At 43.4% G+C, this 13,095-nt stretch overlaps 1 protein-coding gene across 2 annotated transcripts in view; it reads right to left on the bottom strand.

The window, feature by feature from the left end:
- CPAMD8 (C3 and PZP like alpha-2-macroglobulin domain containing 8) overlaps positions 1-13,095 on the bottom strand; it is a 50,485-nt gene that overhangs the window by 12,182 nt on the left and 25,208 nt on the right. For both annotated transcript variants that reach the window (XM_032712052.1, XM_032712053.1), the window contains exons 27-36: positions 11,723-11,804; positions 9,766-9,922; positions 9,241-9,315; positions 7,215-7,380; positions 6,431-6,517; positions 5,430-5,566; positions 4,960-5,115; positions 4,513-4,575; positions 3,905-4,143; positions 677-764 (exon numbers count right to left, since the gene is read on the bottom strand). In XM_032712052.1, the coding sequence (XP_032567943.1) occupies positions 677-764; positions 3,905-4,143; positions 4,513-4,575; positions 4,960-5,115; positions 5,430-5,566; positions 6,431-6,517; positions 7,215-7,380; positions 9,241-9,315; positions 9,766-9,922; positions 11,723-11,804 (1,250 nt within the window). The remainder of the gene's footprint in view (positions 1-676; positions 765-3,904; positions 4,144-4,512; positions 4,576-4,959; positions 5,116-5,429; positions 5,567-6,430; positions 6,518-7,214; positions 7,381-9,240; positions 9,316-9,765; positions 9,923-11,722; positions 11,805-13,095) is intronic.

Below are 13,095 nucleotides of genomic sequence, written 5' to 3'. Positions count from 1 at the left end.
CTTTTTCCTTAATTAGGATGTCAAATAAAACTGCCCGTTCTTTACCATGGTTCTACTTTAAAATTACTTCCCCAAATCCCTCCCCCCCAGTATAATGAAGAAAAACTTGTTAACAGAAGAGATCATTTGGAAGCAAAACATTTTTAAGCTCTTTACCAGTTCTCAAGGATGCAGAGATTTTACACCTCTTTGGTTAAATAGTCCTTAAAAACTCTTTGCAGCATAAAAACCTCAGCAGTGAATGTAATGTTCCACAAAATGCAAGGAATGCAGTGCTTCCATGAATCTAAAGCAAAGCTCAAGATTACAGTTCATCTGCCCTGAAGGGCTGGCTGGGCACAAGGCACATTCTGTCCACCTCAGCTTGGCTGCAGGAAACATGATTCTTGCAGAGAGGAGAGAAAAAAAAAAAGGCAAAAAATTCCAAGACATAGAGCCTCCAAAGAAATGGGATCCAGATGTTGGAGATAACAGAGCTCACTAAGCAGCCATAAACAGCTCCTGTTAGAGCACATTTGCACTTCAGCTTTTCCAAGGGATCTCCGTTAATTACTGTGCACTGGCTCAGGAAGAACCTTCCCTGACCCTGGTGGTGCATTTTGCCCCCAAAAGGGAATCCCTCCCACTCATATCTCAGCTCAAAGTCATGCTTTGCATTCCCATTCCAGCATCTTACCTGCTCCAGGCTCTCAATATCTGCCCGAAAACCTGAGAACAAGGGCACTTCCAAGACAGCCATGTTTGAGGATCCAGAGTGCAGCCATCTTCCCATGGGAACAAAAACAGGAATAAAAACCAACTCAGCAGCCGAGAAAACAAATGATACATGGACAACTCAGGATGGAGAACAAACGAAATGAACTTCAGAAGAAAAAGAATTATTAAAAGGATCTACTTTTCTCTGAAGTGCTTATGGGAAGGCACAGACTACTTGGTTTTACAAAATCCTCTTTTCTGCTTCTATTCAACAAAATTATGCCCAATTCAGGGGGGCAGCAAAGATGTAGGAGATGTCCAGGGAAACGGAAGCAGAAAAGCAGCAAAATGTCACCCGTGGGGCTGCTTGCTTTCTTTTTCAATCAATCACTGAGAAAATGCTCTTGGTAAAAGGAAAACAACTCCTGAAGTAAAAGAAACTTTTGTTCTTTTTTAAGTAGACATACATGGACTGTGGTGGAAGAGGAATGTTACTTCCCAACACCAGGTAGAGTCATTCAACCCTGGAGTTTCATAAAGGCCATTTCCCTTCAGCATCCAATTGACACTGAGAAAAGTATCTTTGCTAAGGAGTCAGCAAACTCACTCTGTAGTTACTGATGTTAAAGAATTCATTGCCCATATTATCTTCTATACTATTAATGAAAACTCCAAAAACCCACTGAAATTCAGAGTTGTTACTGCTGAAGAGTTCATTAAAAAACCCCACACGGGAAGGGGTGGAGAGAAAGTCTATTTGGACCATTGCAAAATCTCAATTTTTGCAGCAAGGCAGAAGAGTTGACATCCTAACCCAGCTCCTGCTAATCCCAGAACAACACTCCTTTTCTCTGCATTCCCAGCCAGCTCTGAGCTCTTCCCCCTTGGCACTTCACCTGTTTGCTGTTCAGCTGCACCACCGTGAACGTGGACCCAGGAGGTCTCATTAGCTCATGCCCAGCACTGAGAAAACACAGTTCACAGCTTCCAGGACCAAATCTGCCAGCTCTAAGCTGGAGGCCCCTCTCTCCGGAGACTCCCCCAGCTAGGGGGTGGGTGGGTGAACTGGCTGAGGCTGCAACACCCCACCCCAGCTCTACGCCTGCAGTAGCATGAGGTGGCCTGGGGACAGAGCCAGCTGGCTCTGGGTGAGGCACTCCAGGCCTGACAGGCTCCCACAGACATTAACCCTTCTTAATTCCGACCTAACTCCACGACCTAACTCCATGCTCCATACTCTCTAAAAAATCACAGTGTCCCTTTCCCTGCATTTTCCCCTTTCTCTGTTATATATCACATTTCTGTGTTCTCCTTAACTCCTCAAAAGCACCCAAATGACTTCACTGAGCATGACAATTCATTACACCCTGGGAACACCCTCAGCTCAAAATATCTCAGTTGTCAGCCTTAGATAACACTCCTCTCTTCATGTGCCTAAATAAGATGATGATGGAGTTGAGAGCATCATTACTGGGAGAAGGGGAGGAAAGGAAGATTTCGTTTGCTTTTGTTTTCTTTCCAAGCAATCCATCTCCTTGCACCAGGTTTCCTCTCAAATTTCTGTCTTTGCTCCAGCAACTCCCAGGGCAGGAGTTTCAGAAATATCAGCAGAGGGGTTGCTCCAGCAACTCCCAGGGCAGGAGTTTCAGAAATATCAGCAGAGGGGTTGTGTTGATGCAGGGCAGCCTCCTCAGCATCTTCAAGGCACTGATATGACAAGACTTTATAAGCCTGACCCTTCCCTAAAACAAGCTGAAAGTTCAGGCAGGGGGAGAAGAGGTTGGGACAGTGATATTGTGTTATTACAGCCAGTCTGGCCCTGGCAAACTTTTGGATGGTGAGATTGAGTTGCTTGTCATTGGTTGTTCTCAGTGGAGGGAGGAAAAATTCAACTACACCAAAAATTCCTGGCCAAAGATTTCCCAGGCTTGGGGCATTGGGAGGCAAAGTCTTTGCCACAACACAGCAAGAAGGGCAAGGGGCAAGTGTGTGACAGGGAAAACAAGATCCCAGCTTTGCCTGAAGCAACTGTGTCCAGGACTGCAGTCACTGTGTGGCCTCTGCAGGAAAGAAGGAGATAAACTGATATGGGAGCCAGAGTTTTCCATTTTCATGAATCACATCCAAACCCTTCACTTGATTTCTGCTGTTTCAGGGAAGCAGCACCCCCACTACCTGCCACACTCTCAGTCACACATACGCAGATTAGTTATTAATTTCTTGGGAATGGTTTCTCCTGCTGTAAGCCCTCCTTATTTACTTTGGTTGTGGTTTTCCCTGTCTGGGCCAAATTTCCAACGACCTCCTTAAATATCCAAACATTTTATAGAGAGATCAGCAATCCCTGACACCTGCAGCAGTACTAATATGATTAAGCAAAATATGTAAGTGGATTGAATTCAGGTCAGAAACTATTCTTGCTGCTGTTTGTCTATAGCCAATCTGTTTTCTCATAATAACTTGAGTTTTCCAATCTATAAAACGAGACAGAACTACTAATGTCTTTGCAAAGTGCTTTGAGAACTAGAAATGGAACTTCTGGCTCATACCATCTTCAAAAATTATTTTAAATTTCTTTATAGGGAACAAGGAAAGAAGGAATGAGCTTTTGAAAGCTTATTAACAAATTTCTGCATGCATTTTGCCTTTACCAGGTTCCAGATTCATACCATGGCAATAAGCATCTCCTGTTGGGTTTTTAGTATTCAAAACTGAAGAGTAAGAAACTCAAATAACAAAGTCATGTCAATAATATTTATAAAACTATTGACACAATTAAGATATTAGTTAACCAGTTGAATTTACCTCGCTCTTTGAGGCTGCTAAAGGAAGCCTGTTACTGAAGACCTAGAAAATAATCCAGAACTTTTTCTTTTCCTGTTGATACAAGCATTCAAACATTCTATTTGTCATCTTCAGGTTTTGGAGAGGGAATAATGAAACTTAGTGATAAAAACCCAAGGTGTTGCCACTTTTGTAAATTTCTTCTTACTTCTCTATGTTTGACATACACTTGGCACTAAAATGCTCAAAGCCAGCAGGCAATGTTCAAGAATGATCATGGGATGACTCTGTCCTACAGCCCACAATGGTAGCTGAAAGTTCTCTTACCCTGTTTGAGACACAGACAGCGCAGCAAGGAAGAATTTGGTGATGCTGATCAGGAAACTAAATGTTCTGGTGAGGAACAGGGTTTGGCGTTTCCTACCTAGTGCATGTCTCCAGTATGACTTTGTACTCCCGATGGTCCTGGTCTGATGCTGGGTCATCATCATCCCCCAGAGCCCTCTCCCTATGCAAGGCTTCAGAGCGATTCTCATCTGGAGAGCCAGAGTTCAGGGGGTTGGGAGCGTGGAGATGCTGCTCTGACTTTGGCTCCTTGAGGTTAACCAGGAGCTGGAAAGCTGGTTTGGCAACAGGATCAGGTACATTGTAAGTGACATCAATCTGCAGCAGAAAGGGGGAAAAGCAAAACAAATCAGCTTATTAGACCCCAGTGTTTCATAGCATCTACAAATACTCCCTGAAGACCAGAATAAACACCAGAATTCTTCAGAGAGAGGGAATGGGAGGAAGAGAGGCAGCAGAAGCTTTACAACATAGTTATATAGAGGTAAAGCTGAATCAGACCAGATCCACCCTAGCACCACCACATTTACTTCTATGAATTAAAGCAACACCACATTACATCATTACTTTGAGAGAAATTCCAAGTGTAACTCCTTTCTCATAGCAAAATGGGGTTACAAGTAGCAAGCAGACTGAGTTGAGAGATCATCTGCTCACATCCTTTCTCCAGCCCCATGGCAGCCTTACCTGCATCAGACAGCAGCCTTCACCTTTGGCACTCACAAACAGCCCTGTGGGAATACTGGGGATCTGGGGAGAATCCACAGTTAAGACATAGATAAGACATGGCACTCAGAATGGAAATTAATGTCAATTCAGCTTTATCCTGTACAAATATCTTTATGGTTATAAAGGAGACTGCAGAAGTGAAGTGACTTTCAGCCACCTGCATTTACAATGGCAGAAAAAAGCAGCCACACAAAATAAGCCTCAGGGGTGAAAATAGGGTGAAAAATGCCTTTAATTTTGAGTGCTGCCTCCTTCATACTAGAACCCAGCCACAAACCCCCAGAAAGTCCCCAGATCTCAGTGTTTAACTTGTGCTTTTACCATTCCGGATCCAAGTCCTCAGTCAGAACTCAGCTCACATGGATTGCTTTAAAAATTTGGCCACACAAACACAAAACCACCTACCACTGCAGTCTGGAGGACTTTTTTATTCATCTTGTTGAGCTCAAATGTCTCCTGGTAGTCTAGATTAGTAGAAGCCAAGGAAATGGTCAGGTTGACTCCTCCAACATAAGAAAGGATGGCATATTCAGCCAGAGCCTGCAGGGCCACACAGGTGTCCTGGGGATCAGAAGCAGGAGAGATAGAATAGTGAAGAACATAGGAGTAAACTTCCAAACAACTGTGCTCTACAGTCACCAGCTTCTGGTAGCAGAATCTTCCTTAATTCAGATGTCAGGGGTTTGCTCACTTTTCCTGTCATAGGCATCTGTGAGGACAAGGATGAGTCTGGGTTCCTTTCAAATTATCAATCTGGGAAAGTTTTTCCTCTTACCAGAATACAAACAATTTCCGTCTGGACTCTAGATAAAAACTCCGCATTCCTGAATCAACTGATAATGATTCAAAGCTATCTTTTTCCAGAGGCAGCCCACCTGAGTAGATGAGAATCCTCCCAGGGCATTCCTTTGCTGTGAAAGCCATTTTACCACAGGAAGCGCAGAGGCCACATCTCCCAGGAGTGTGTAGGTCAGAAGGGCATAGGATGTCATTTCCACCTCCGCAGAAACAACTGAAAGGGAGGGGGATTAAAAACAATAAAATATCAAAATACCATCCAGAAGTGAAAATCTAGGCAGATCTACAGATAGTTCTATGAATATTCATTAAATGAAAAATAAAAATCATAATTTTAAGAGTCTGTAGAAGCAAACACAGGAAAATATGTCTGCACCCAAGATACATCACCTTCCAAAGATATCTTTGCTTCCAATACAAGCTCTTGCCTTCACATAACAGATTACCTTCTTTCTACTTGATTGTATCCCACTCCAGTTCTCCTTTGCTGCCACCCCTACTGTATTCCTGTCCTGAGATTTTCATTCCATATCCAGCTACAATCTTCCTGAACATTGGTGCACCTACATCATATCCACTGTCAGTGGCTTTAAGTGATTTGAAAATTACAGCATGGTTCAACAGTTGCTGTGGTTTTGACAGCTGAAGTGTGGAAAAACAGCTGAAGCATCAGTGGACTGGTGAACAATCCTTAGGCCCATTTGAAAACACAAAGATAAATAGCTCTGAAATTGAATGTATTAGACTTCCCTCAGATTTCCATTTCAAATGATTCCTTCCTGATGGAATCCCATATGACTCTCACTCTTCTGTCTTTATAAAACTGGAGTGAAACCTAGCAAGATAGCCGGGGCTGAAAAGCCCATCCTTCTCTGGGCCACATCCTGCTCTGTCTCATTTGTTCTTTCAGCATAACATTACCCGCTTTTTGTGAGCTCTCCTTTCCTCTGGCCCCTGCCCTGACTGACTGACAATTTCAGAATACCCTCTATTATAAAAACAATTAAATAAAATTCATGCAGCCATTGGGCTGGTGATGCAGCCCTTTCTTTTATCTCTGTCTTTGCACTACAAGTACCTGATTGAGAGAGTCCATCATTAAATCCCATGAAAGTATCTTCATCAGCAACAAGAGTTCCTGTGAGGCTCCAGTGTGTAAAGCCATCTGGAAAGAGAGGACAGTGGGATATGTGTGTTATCAGACAAGGAGTTCAGCTGAGCCTCTGTATGTGGGAACAGTCAAATTCCCCTTTAGAATTGACTCCATCCCTGCCCTGAACTGCACTGTCCCTCCTGTCAGATGAGCAGTCCCTGGGCAAGAGGTTCCCTTTGAATTGCAAAAATGACTAAACATGACAAATTAGATAATTCTTGGATTTTGGATTAAAATATACCAATACACCATCAGGGAATGTGAGGTGTTACAGGGCAAACACTCATGGACAGGAAAGGCACTGCAGAGCCTCTGCTACACTTGTCTTCCCTCAGCATCAGTGGGACTAAGGTCTCAGCCCTCCCCATTTACAAAGTGAAACTGTGCTGTGAGGAAACATCTCACAGGCTCCATCCTCTCCAGTAACTCAAACACAGCATTCACAGAATACGCTGAGTTGGAAGGGACTCACATGGATCATCTAGTCCAACTCCTGGCCCTGCACAGGTCCATCCCCAAGAGTCACACCCTGTGCCTGAGAGTATCATCCAAACACTCCTTGAGCTCTGTCAGCCTTGGTGCTGTGTCCGCTGCCCTGGGGAGCCTGTTCAGTGCCCCACCACCCTCTGGAGGAAGAACCTTATTCACTCTGTATGTGCTTGTTCCTGCAGGAGGACTGAGAGCTTGGTGTGGCCCAGCAGCTCAGTACCTTGGGTGATGGCCATGCTGTTCATCCTGCGCAGCATCACCGCTGCAGAGGGGCTGTGCAGCAGGGTCAGGGCATAGGCAGTCAGGGCAGTGGTGTAGGGGTCTTCTGCTGAGTACAGGTTGGACTCCAAGAAGTGTTTTGCTTTGTCAACACCTGTTCTTTCTTCCTGTATTTCGGGGAAAAGAGCCCAGACATGTTACCAGCCTCTACATCTCAGAAGTTAGAATCACTTTATCACTCACTATATCATGTCCATTAAAAAAAAAAACAAAACAAAACAAAAAAACAAACCAAAAACAAAGCTAAAACCACTGAAAATCCAACAACAAACTAGGAAAGACGCATTTTGCTCTCTGCAGAAGCTGAAGAAATTCCATGCCCCTGCAAGGCAGATGAACAGAGCAGAAGCAAGTTCTCCACTGTAGGTTTGATTGTGTTCCTGACACTCCGGAGCGTCTGGCAGACGCCAGAGGATAATAAAGGCCAAGGTTCCCAGGGGTCCCTGCAGCCAACAAACATGTTTTATTAACTCCCTCAATGACCTCACCGTGTAGGAACGTGGCTCTGATAATTTATAGAAACAATTTAATTGGACTTGATGTAATTTGGTTTCCTTTGATTTCCCTGTAGCACTAACCTTCCCCTTCCTCATTTCCTAGCAAAGATCATTAGTAACACTTGCAAATCTCCTCCATGGAAAACCATTAGATCCACAGAAAATGCACTTCCAGCAAGTAAAAATGCTGGGGCTGTCTTGCTGCACTGCAACCCAGGGAGAGCATCACATCACTGCTCAGAGGGGGGCACTGGAGGGCAGGAGGAAGTTCCTCTGGGAGCATTGGAGGATTTTCTGAATTTTTAATAAGGTTGAAAGCCTTCCACTCCAACAAGAACAAGGGGTTAGGGGGCATCTGTTTGCAACAGCAGGATGGTTTCTCTTCAGGCTCCCCATCAGAAGTGCTGAGGTTATCAGAGTTCCTGAAGGGATAGTTCTGTTTGCACTGGCTGTTTCAACATCTCCCCAAACTCCCAGGGTTGCGCCTCAATGGACAATCCTTTTGTCTGAGTGCAAATCACCAAGAGATGCTCCAACATCCTCCTCCTATCATCTTCCAGGCAGTTCTACCTGTCCACACCCTTCACCCACCCCACCCCTTTCCCTTGGCTGCTGAAGAGCAAGGGAAGAGCTGGATCCATGGCCTGCTCAAGGAGACATGTTCCCAGTCCTAAATAGTGGGAATGTTTAACTATGATCTCATCTGAGCATCTCCATCCTAGTGAAACTGCATGCAGGCGAAAATACAGAGGACAGGAGCACTGTTTTACGGCGAGTTTTAAGAAGGAATTTCTGAAACACCAGTTGCACTGGAAATCGTGGGGGTTTTTTTCCTAATTCAAAACTCATTATGCAGTGGAATTGCACATTCTGACATAGCTGTTCTCTTTTTTGTAGTGCTCCTGTTCTGTCTCACTACAAGGAAGAAAAGGACTTTTCTGCAAAGCCCTCAATCCCACATATTGCAGGAGAGCAGCTCTCCAAAGGCACTGTAATCCAACAGCAGTAGCTTTTTGGCCACAGCAGCCAAGCCAGACCACAGGAGTTTGCTGTATCCCCAAGTTAAATTGCTGTTAGCACTAAGCCAGGTTTTCTGAGCCTTTCTAGGCAAGCAACCAGGATCTGCAAAGGCTGAAATCACACCTTGAAGTTACAAGGCAGAAAACACTTTCTGCAGGAATTTCTGGGAGAGGTTGAGGGATGGGGCTGCAGGGAAATGTTTCGCTCTGGTAGAATAATCATGAGCTGATGGTAGGGGGGTGGGAGATCACCTTGAATAAATTCAGACCAGATTCCTTAACTTTAGAATAGTCTCAAGGCTTTGCAGCATCCGCTGTTACCTGGATGGTGTCACTCAACTGATCATAGAACCTTTCAGAGCAAACAGCAGTAAAGTGAAGTTTAAAAAAACAAGAGAGAATTTCATAGAACATGAAAAACTGAGAGCTGTTTTAACTGAGTTTTTGTTACCTCAGAGGTGACACCTGTTTCCAGAAGAGATGCAACCACATAAGCTGTCAGGGAGATCTTCCCATGGATTCCACCCTGGAAGGGCAAACAACACAAACCACTGGATGAAAATTAGAGAAGAGGACACTGGATAAAAAGAGTCTTGAAGCAAGACAGAGAACATGTTAGAACTAGAGAAGCTGAGGCATCACAGAATCTCTTTTGGTTGGCACATAAAGAGTTGGAAATTTAGGAACCCAACCCAACATTGGTTGGACCCAGGACTGTCCCGGCAGTGGCCTGAGGACACACTCAGTGCACACAGGACTCAGGTGTTTTGTAACACTGGACATCTTGCTTTCCCTCCTTTGGGGACACCACACAGGCACATTCTGACAGATTTGTTTAAACTGAAATTCTCCTGCTTCTTCCAGCCATTCAAGTGCAAATTTCATATTGAGCATAAGGAAACCGCATCACTTCATGCTTTGATAATAACTTCAAAAATGTTCTTGTTGCATGATTTGGATCCTGTACGGTTTTTACCTGAATGTCTTTATTTAGTATCCTGCCCATAGCAGGAAAAGAACCATCTTCTTTCTGGTGCTGGATGATCCAGTCTTTGGCAGCTGTCAGTTCTTTTGGGTCAATGAAAATAAACCCACGAGACTGAGCAAAGGACTTGAGGACAAAAGCCGTGAGCCTGTAAATAGGAATGTATCATCTTTACTGAGAAAACAAATTTAGAATAAACTATCAGTAAGGGAAAACCAACATTTTTAGAAAGCACAAATTAAAAAAAAAAAATCATGTTGGGAAACATTAAATATTGTTGTTAGAAAGTTCATTTGTAAAAGCACCTGAACACTCCCCAAACTTCTTGATAAGAACAGGGTTAGGGGTCAACTAACTTGAAAAGTAGAACTCAAAGATATATTTGTTGTAGTTGTGGCACACCCTGAAATATAGTTCTTTTTTTATAAGTGCTCATCTGCCACCTAAATTACTAAAGTTTTTAAGTCAAGAATCAATATTTTTGAATTAAGAATCAATATATTTCTTATAAGAAATCCAGATCCATTGCTGAAGTCGGAGGCTGTGCTAGACTTTATAAAAAATAAAGATTTAAGAAAGCACCAGAAGTGTTTTTGGAATTCTAAACCTCTGACAAAAAGTGTGAGCACTGGCCAGCTCTGGGAGATTGAGTCATCCCATTTACAAGCCCCTGAGGAATGGGAGGGTAGCAAACATGGCCTAGCAGGGGAGTTTTCAAGTGTTAAGTAATTCCATGTCACCATATTGGACATTGAGGGACTGGGAGATGCCGAAGCTGAGATAAAAGTTCACTATCTCAGAAACAGTGAGGCAGCAGCAGTGGTGGTTCCCCTCCAACTAGTTTGTGAAGTAAATCAGTTAAAACCAAAATACGAAGCAGACGGAGAAGCCAGATGACAGCACAGGCAAATGAATGAAGACAAGGATCCACTACAGCTGAGCCAGAGTCAGCAACACTGAGGTGATGTAACAGAAACCTCCCAGGCCATGGTGTCCCCAGGAACACATCATGAGATGAGCTGATTCCTTAGTTTCTTAATTTCTGGCTCTCCTGTTGTTTGACTCTGAAGGTCCCGCTCTTATTTTCAGAGCATAAATCCACCCCATTTCATCCATGAGGGGATATAAAGCACACGGGATAAGAATTCTTTGGGGGTTTTGAGTTGGTTTTGGTGGGATGTTTTTTCCCTACCCTGGTAGAAGCCTCAGCCACTTCTAGAGACAGCCCATTTCTCTGTACATGGTGAATGGTGAAGCTCCATTCCCTGATGGAATTTGGTGCTTAAATACTCCATAATTGCTACTCCACTTCCTAATAGGAACCTTAAATAGGGCTTCTGTGCCTGAACTTTATGTCCAGTGTATAAACTGGGGGGAATTACCTGAAAGAGGGGCCCATCTGGGTTCGGGAGGGAGGGTCTGGCATCGATCAGTGAGTGGTGAGCAATTGTATTGTGCACCACTTGGTGTTTTGCCTTATTACTGTCAATATTATTATAATTTACCATTATTACTGTATTTTTACCTTATTTCTGATTACTAATTTGTTCTTATCTCAACCTACAAGTTTTACTTTGATTCTCCTTCCCGTTCCACCAGGTTGGGGGGAAAGAGAAGGGTTTGAACGAGCGGCTCTGTGGTGCTTAATTTCCAGCTGGGCTTAAACCAAGACAGCGTATCAGTAGATCTGACTATCTTATCTGCTCCTGAGTCCTGAAATAACTATAACACACCTCTTAGAGTAGTAAGAACATTCAGCAGCACTGAAGCAGTAATTCTATACTCACTGAGTATTTATTTCTATTTTCCTGTTTTATTTCTATTCTCCACTGTGTGCAATACCACGATAGAAGCTGGAAAATTCCTCTTCTTTCCCAGCCAACTGTGTATTTTTCCCATTTAACAAACACTTGACACTTTTCTAACTCTGTTTTAAATAGCAACTCACCACATACTCCCTGATGAATCTCTCTCCCCAAAAGCACTGTATGAGCCATCTTGTCTCTTGTAGGTCAGCTGGCGCTGGTAGCCTGGAAGTCACAAAAGAATTGGGGGAGTCCAAAATCCTCACATAGAGAAAAACAAGAATTTCAAGTGAATGAAGACTCAGAGCATCTGGCACTCATGTAAGGGATTCTGCTGCCCCAGGCAGCCTCTTGTTCTGCTGTGAGTGAGAGCCAGCTCTGTGTCCGTACAGCTTATCCAGAAATCCGGTCAGGATTAACATCTGGGACACTGCAGCTCCTGCCTTTTGGACACTTGAAATGTTAGAAATGTGATACTCCTCTGAAAAAAAATGCAGTATCAAAAGAAAGATTTTTTCCTTAAGTCCACAGCCACTCTCCTTCTGCTCTACTGAATGCACAATACAGATGAAAATGGTTTTCTTTCAACAGCACAGCTGGATTCAGACTTTTTTCCAAAGCTGTTGCTTGGGACAACTTAAGGTAACTGTAGCACAACAATAACAGCTGTGATCTTGATGCCCTTGAAGATTTCCAAGCTACCAGGACTGTCTTAACGCTTGTTTTAGGCAACATTATTAACAAGTTGAAGATAAGAGCTCTCTCCTGAAATGTCTTCTGAGACAGAAAATTAAGAAAGATAGTCAAAGTGCTCTTCCTACCAGGAAAATCATTTTGCTTCTCAAATCTGTGTGTCTATAACCATGAACTGCTCTTCCTAATAAAGCACTCTAGGAATACAGGAATATATAAGTTGAGGAACACAGAACACACACTTGGAGAAAACTCTTAAACACCCATTGGAATCAAACCCCTTAGAGTGGGTATTTCTGATAAGGAAATGTGTCAAACCTGCAAGAAGATGGTGTCAAAAGACATTTACTGCTTGCTAATTTCTCCAACACATCAGTAGATGTTTTATTCCACACCACATGACATTTTCATGAGAATGGGCTATTTTTCATTTCCAGAGGTGAAGCTTCCTTGTTGATCTCTCCAGATACAGGCAGCTCCTCAATCCCTGAAGGACTGCCCATGACTCCTGTACTTTCCAGTTGCTCTATAGGCTTCCAGTGCTCACAGGGAAAGCAGGTGGAATGGTTTGAATGGGAGGAACAAAGCCCTAGAGATTATTAATGCTCTTGTATTAACCACATCTTTGCCTGAGGATTGCGGCACAGCTACAAACACATGGCAGAAAGCCTAAATAATTGTATTATTTTTTTTCTTCCTCCAAACAATAGGTGTGACATTAAATTAGATTCCTTTTCTTCTCTGCAGGCCTCTGCAGGTTCAATTTACTACTGAGCCCTTCCTGCTTAAATATTCCTAAGTGTCCCTTTCCAGTGTGTAAATG

This window comes from Chiroxiphia lanceolata, chromosome 27, assembly GCF_009829145.1.
Source record: "Chiroxiphia lanceolata isolate bChiLan1 chromosome 27, bChiLan1.pri, whole genome shotgun sequence".
Lineage (NCBI taxonomy): Eukaryota > Metazoa > Chordata > Aves > Passeriformes > Pipridae > Chiroxiphia > Chiroxiphia lanceolata.
The sequence above is the reverse complement of the archived record's forward strand: the minus strand, read 5'-3'. Positions and strand labels throughout refer to the sequence as shown.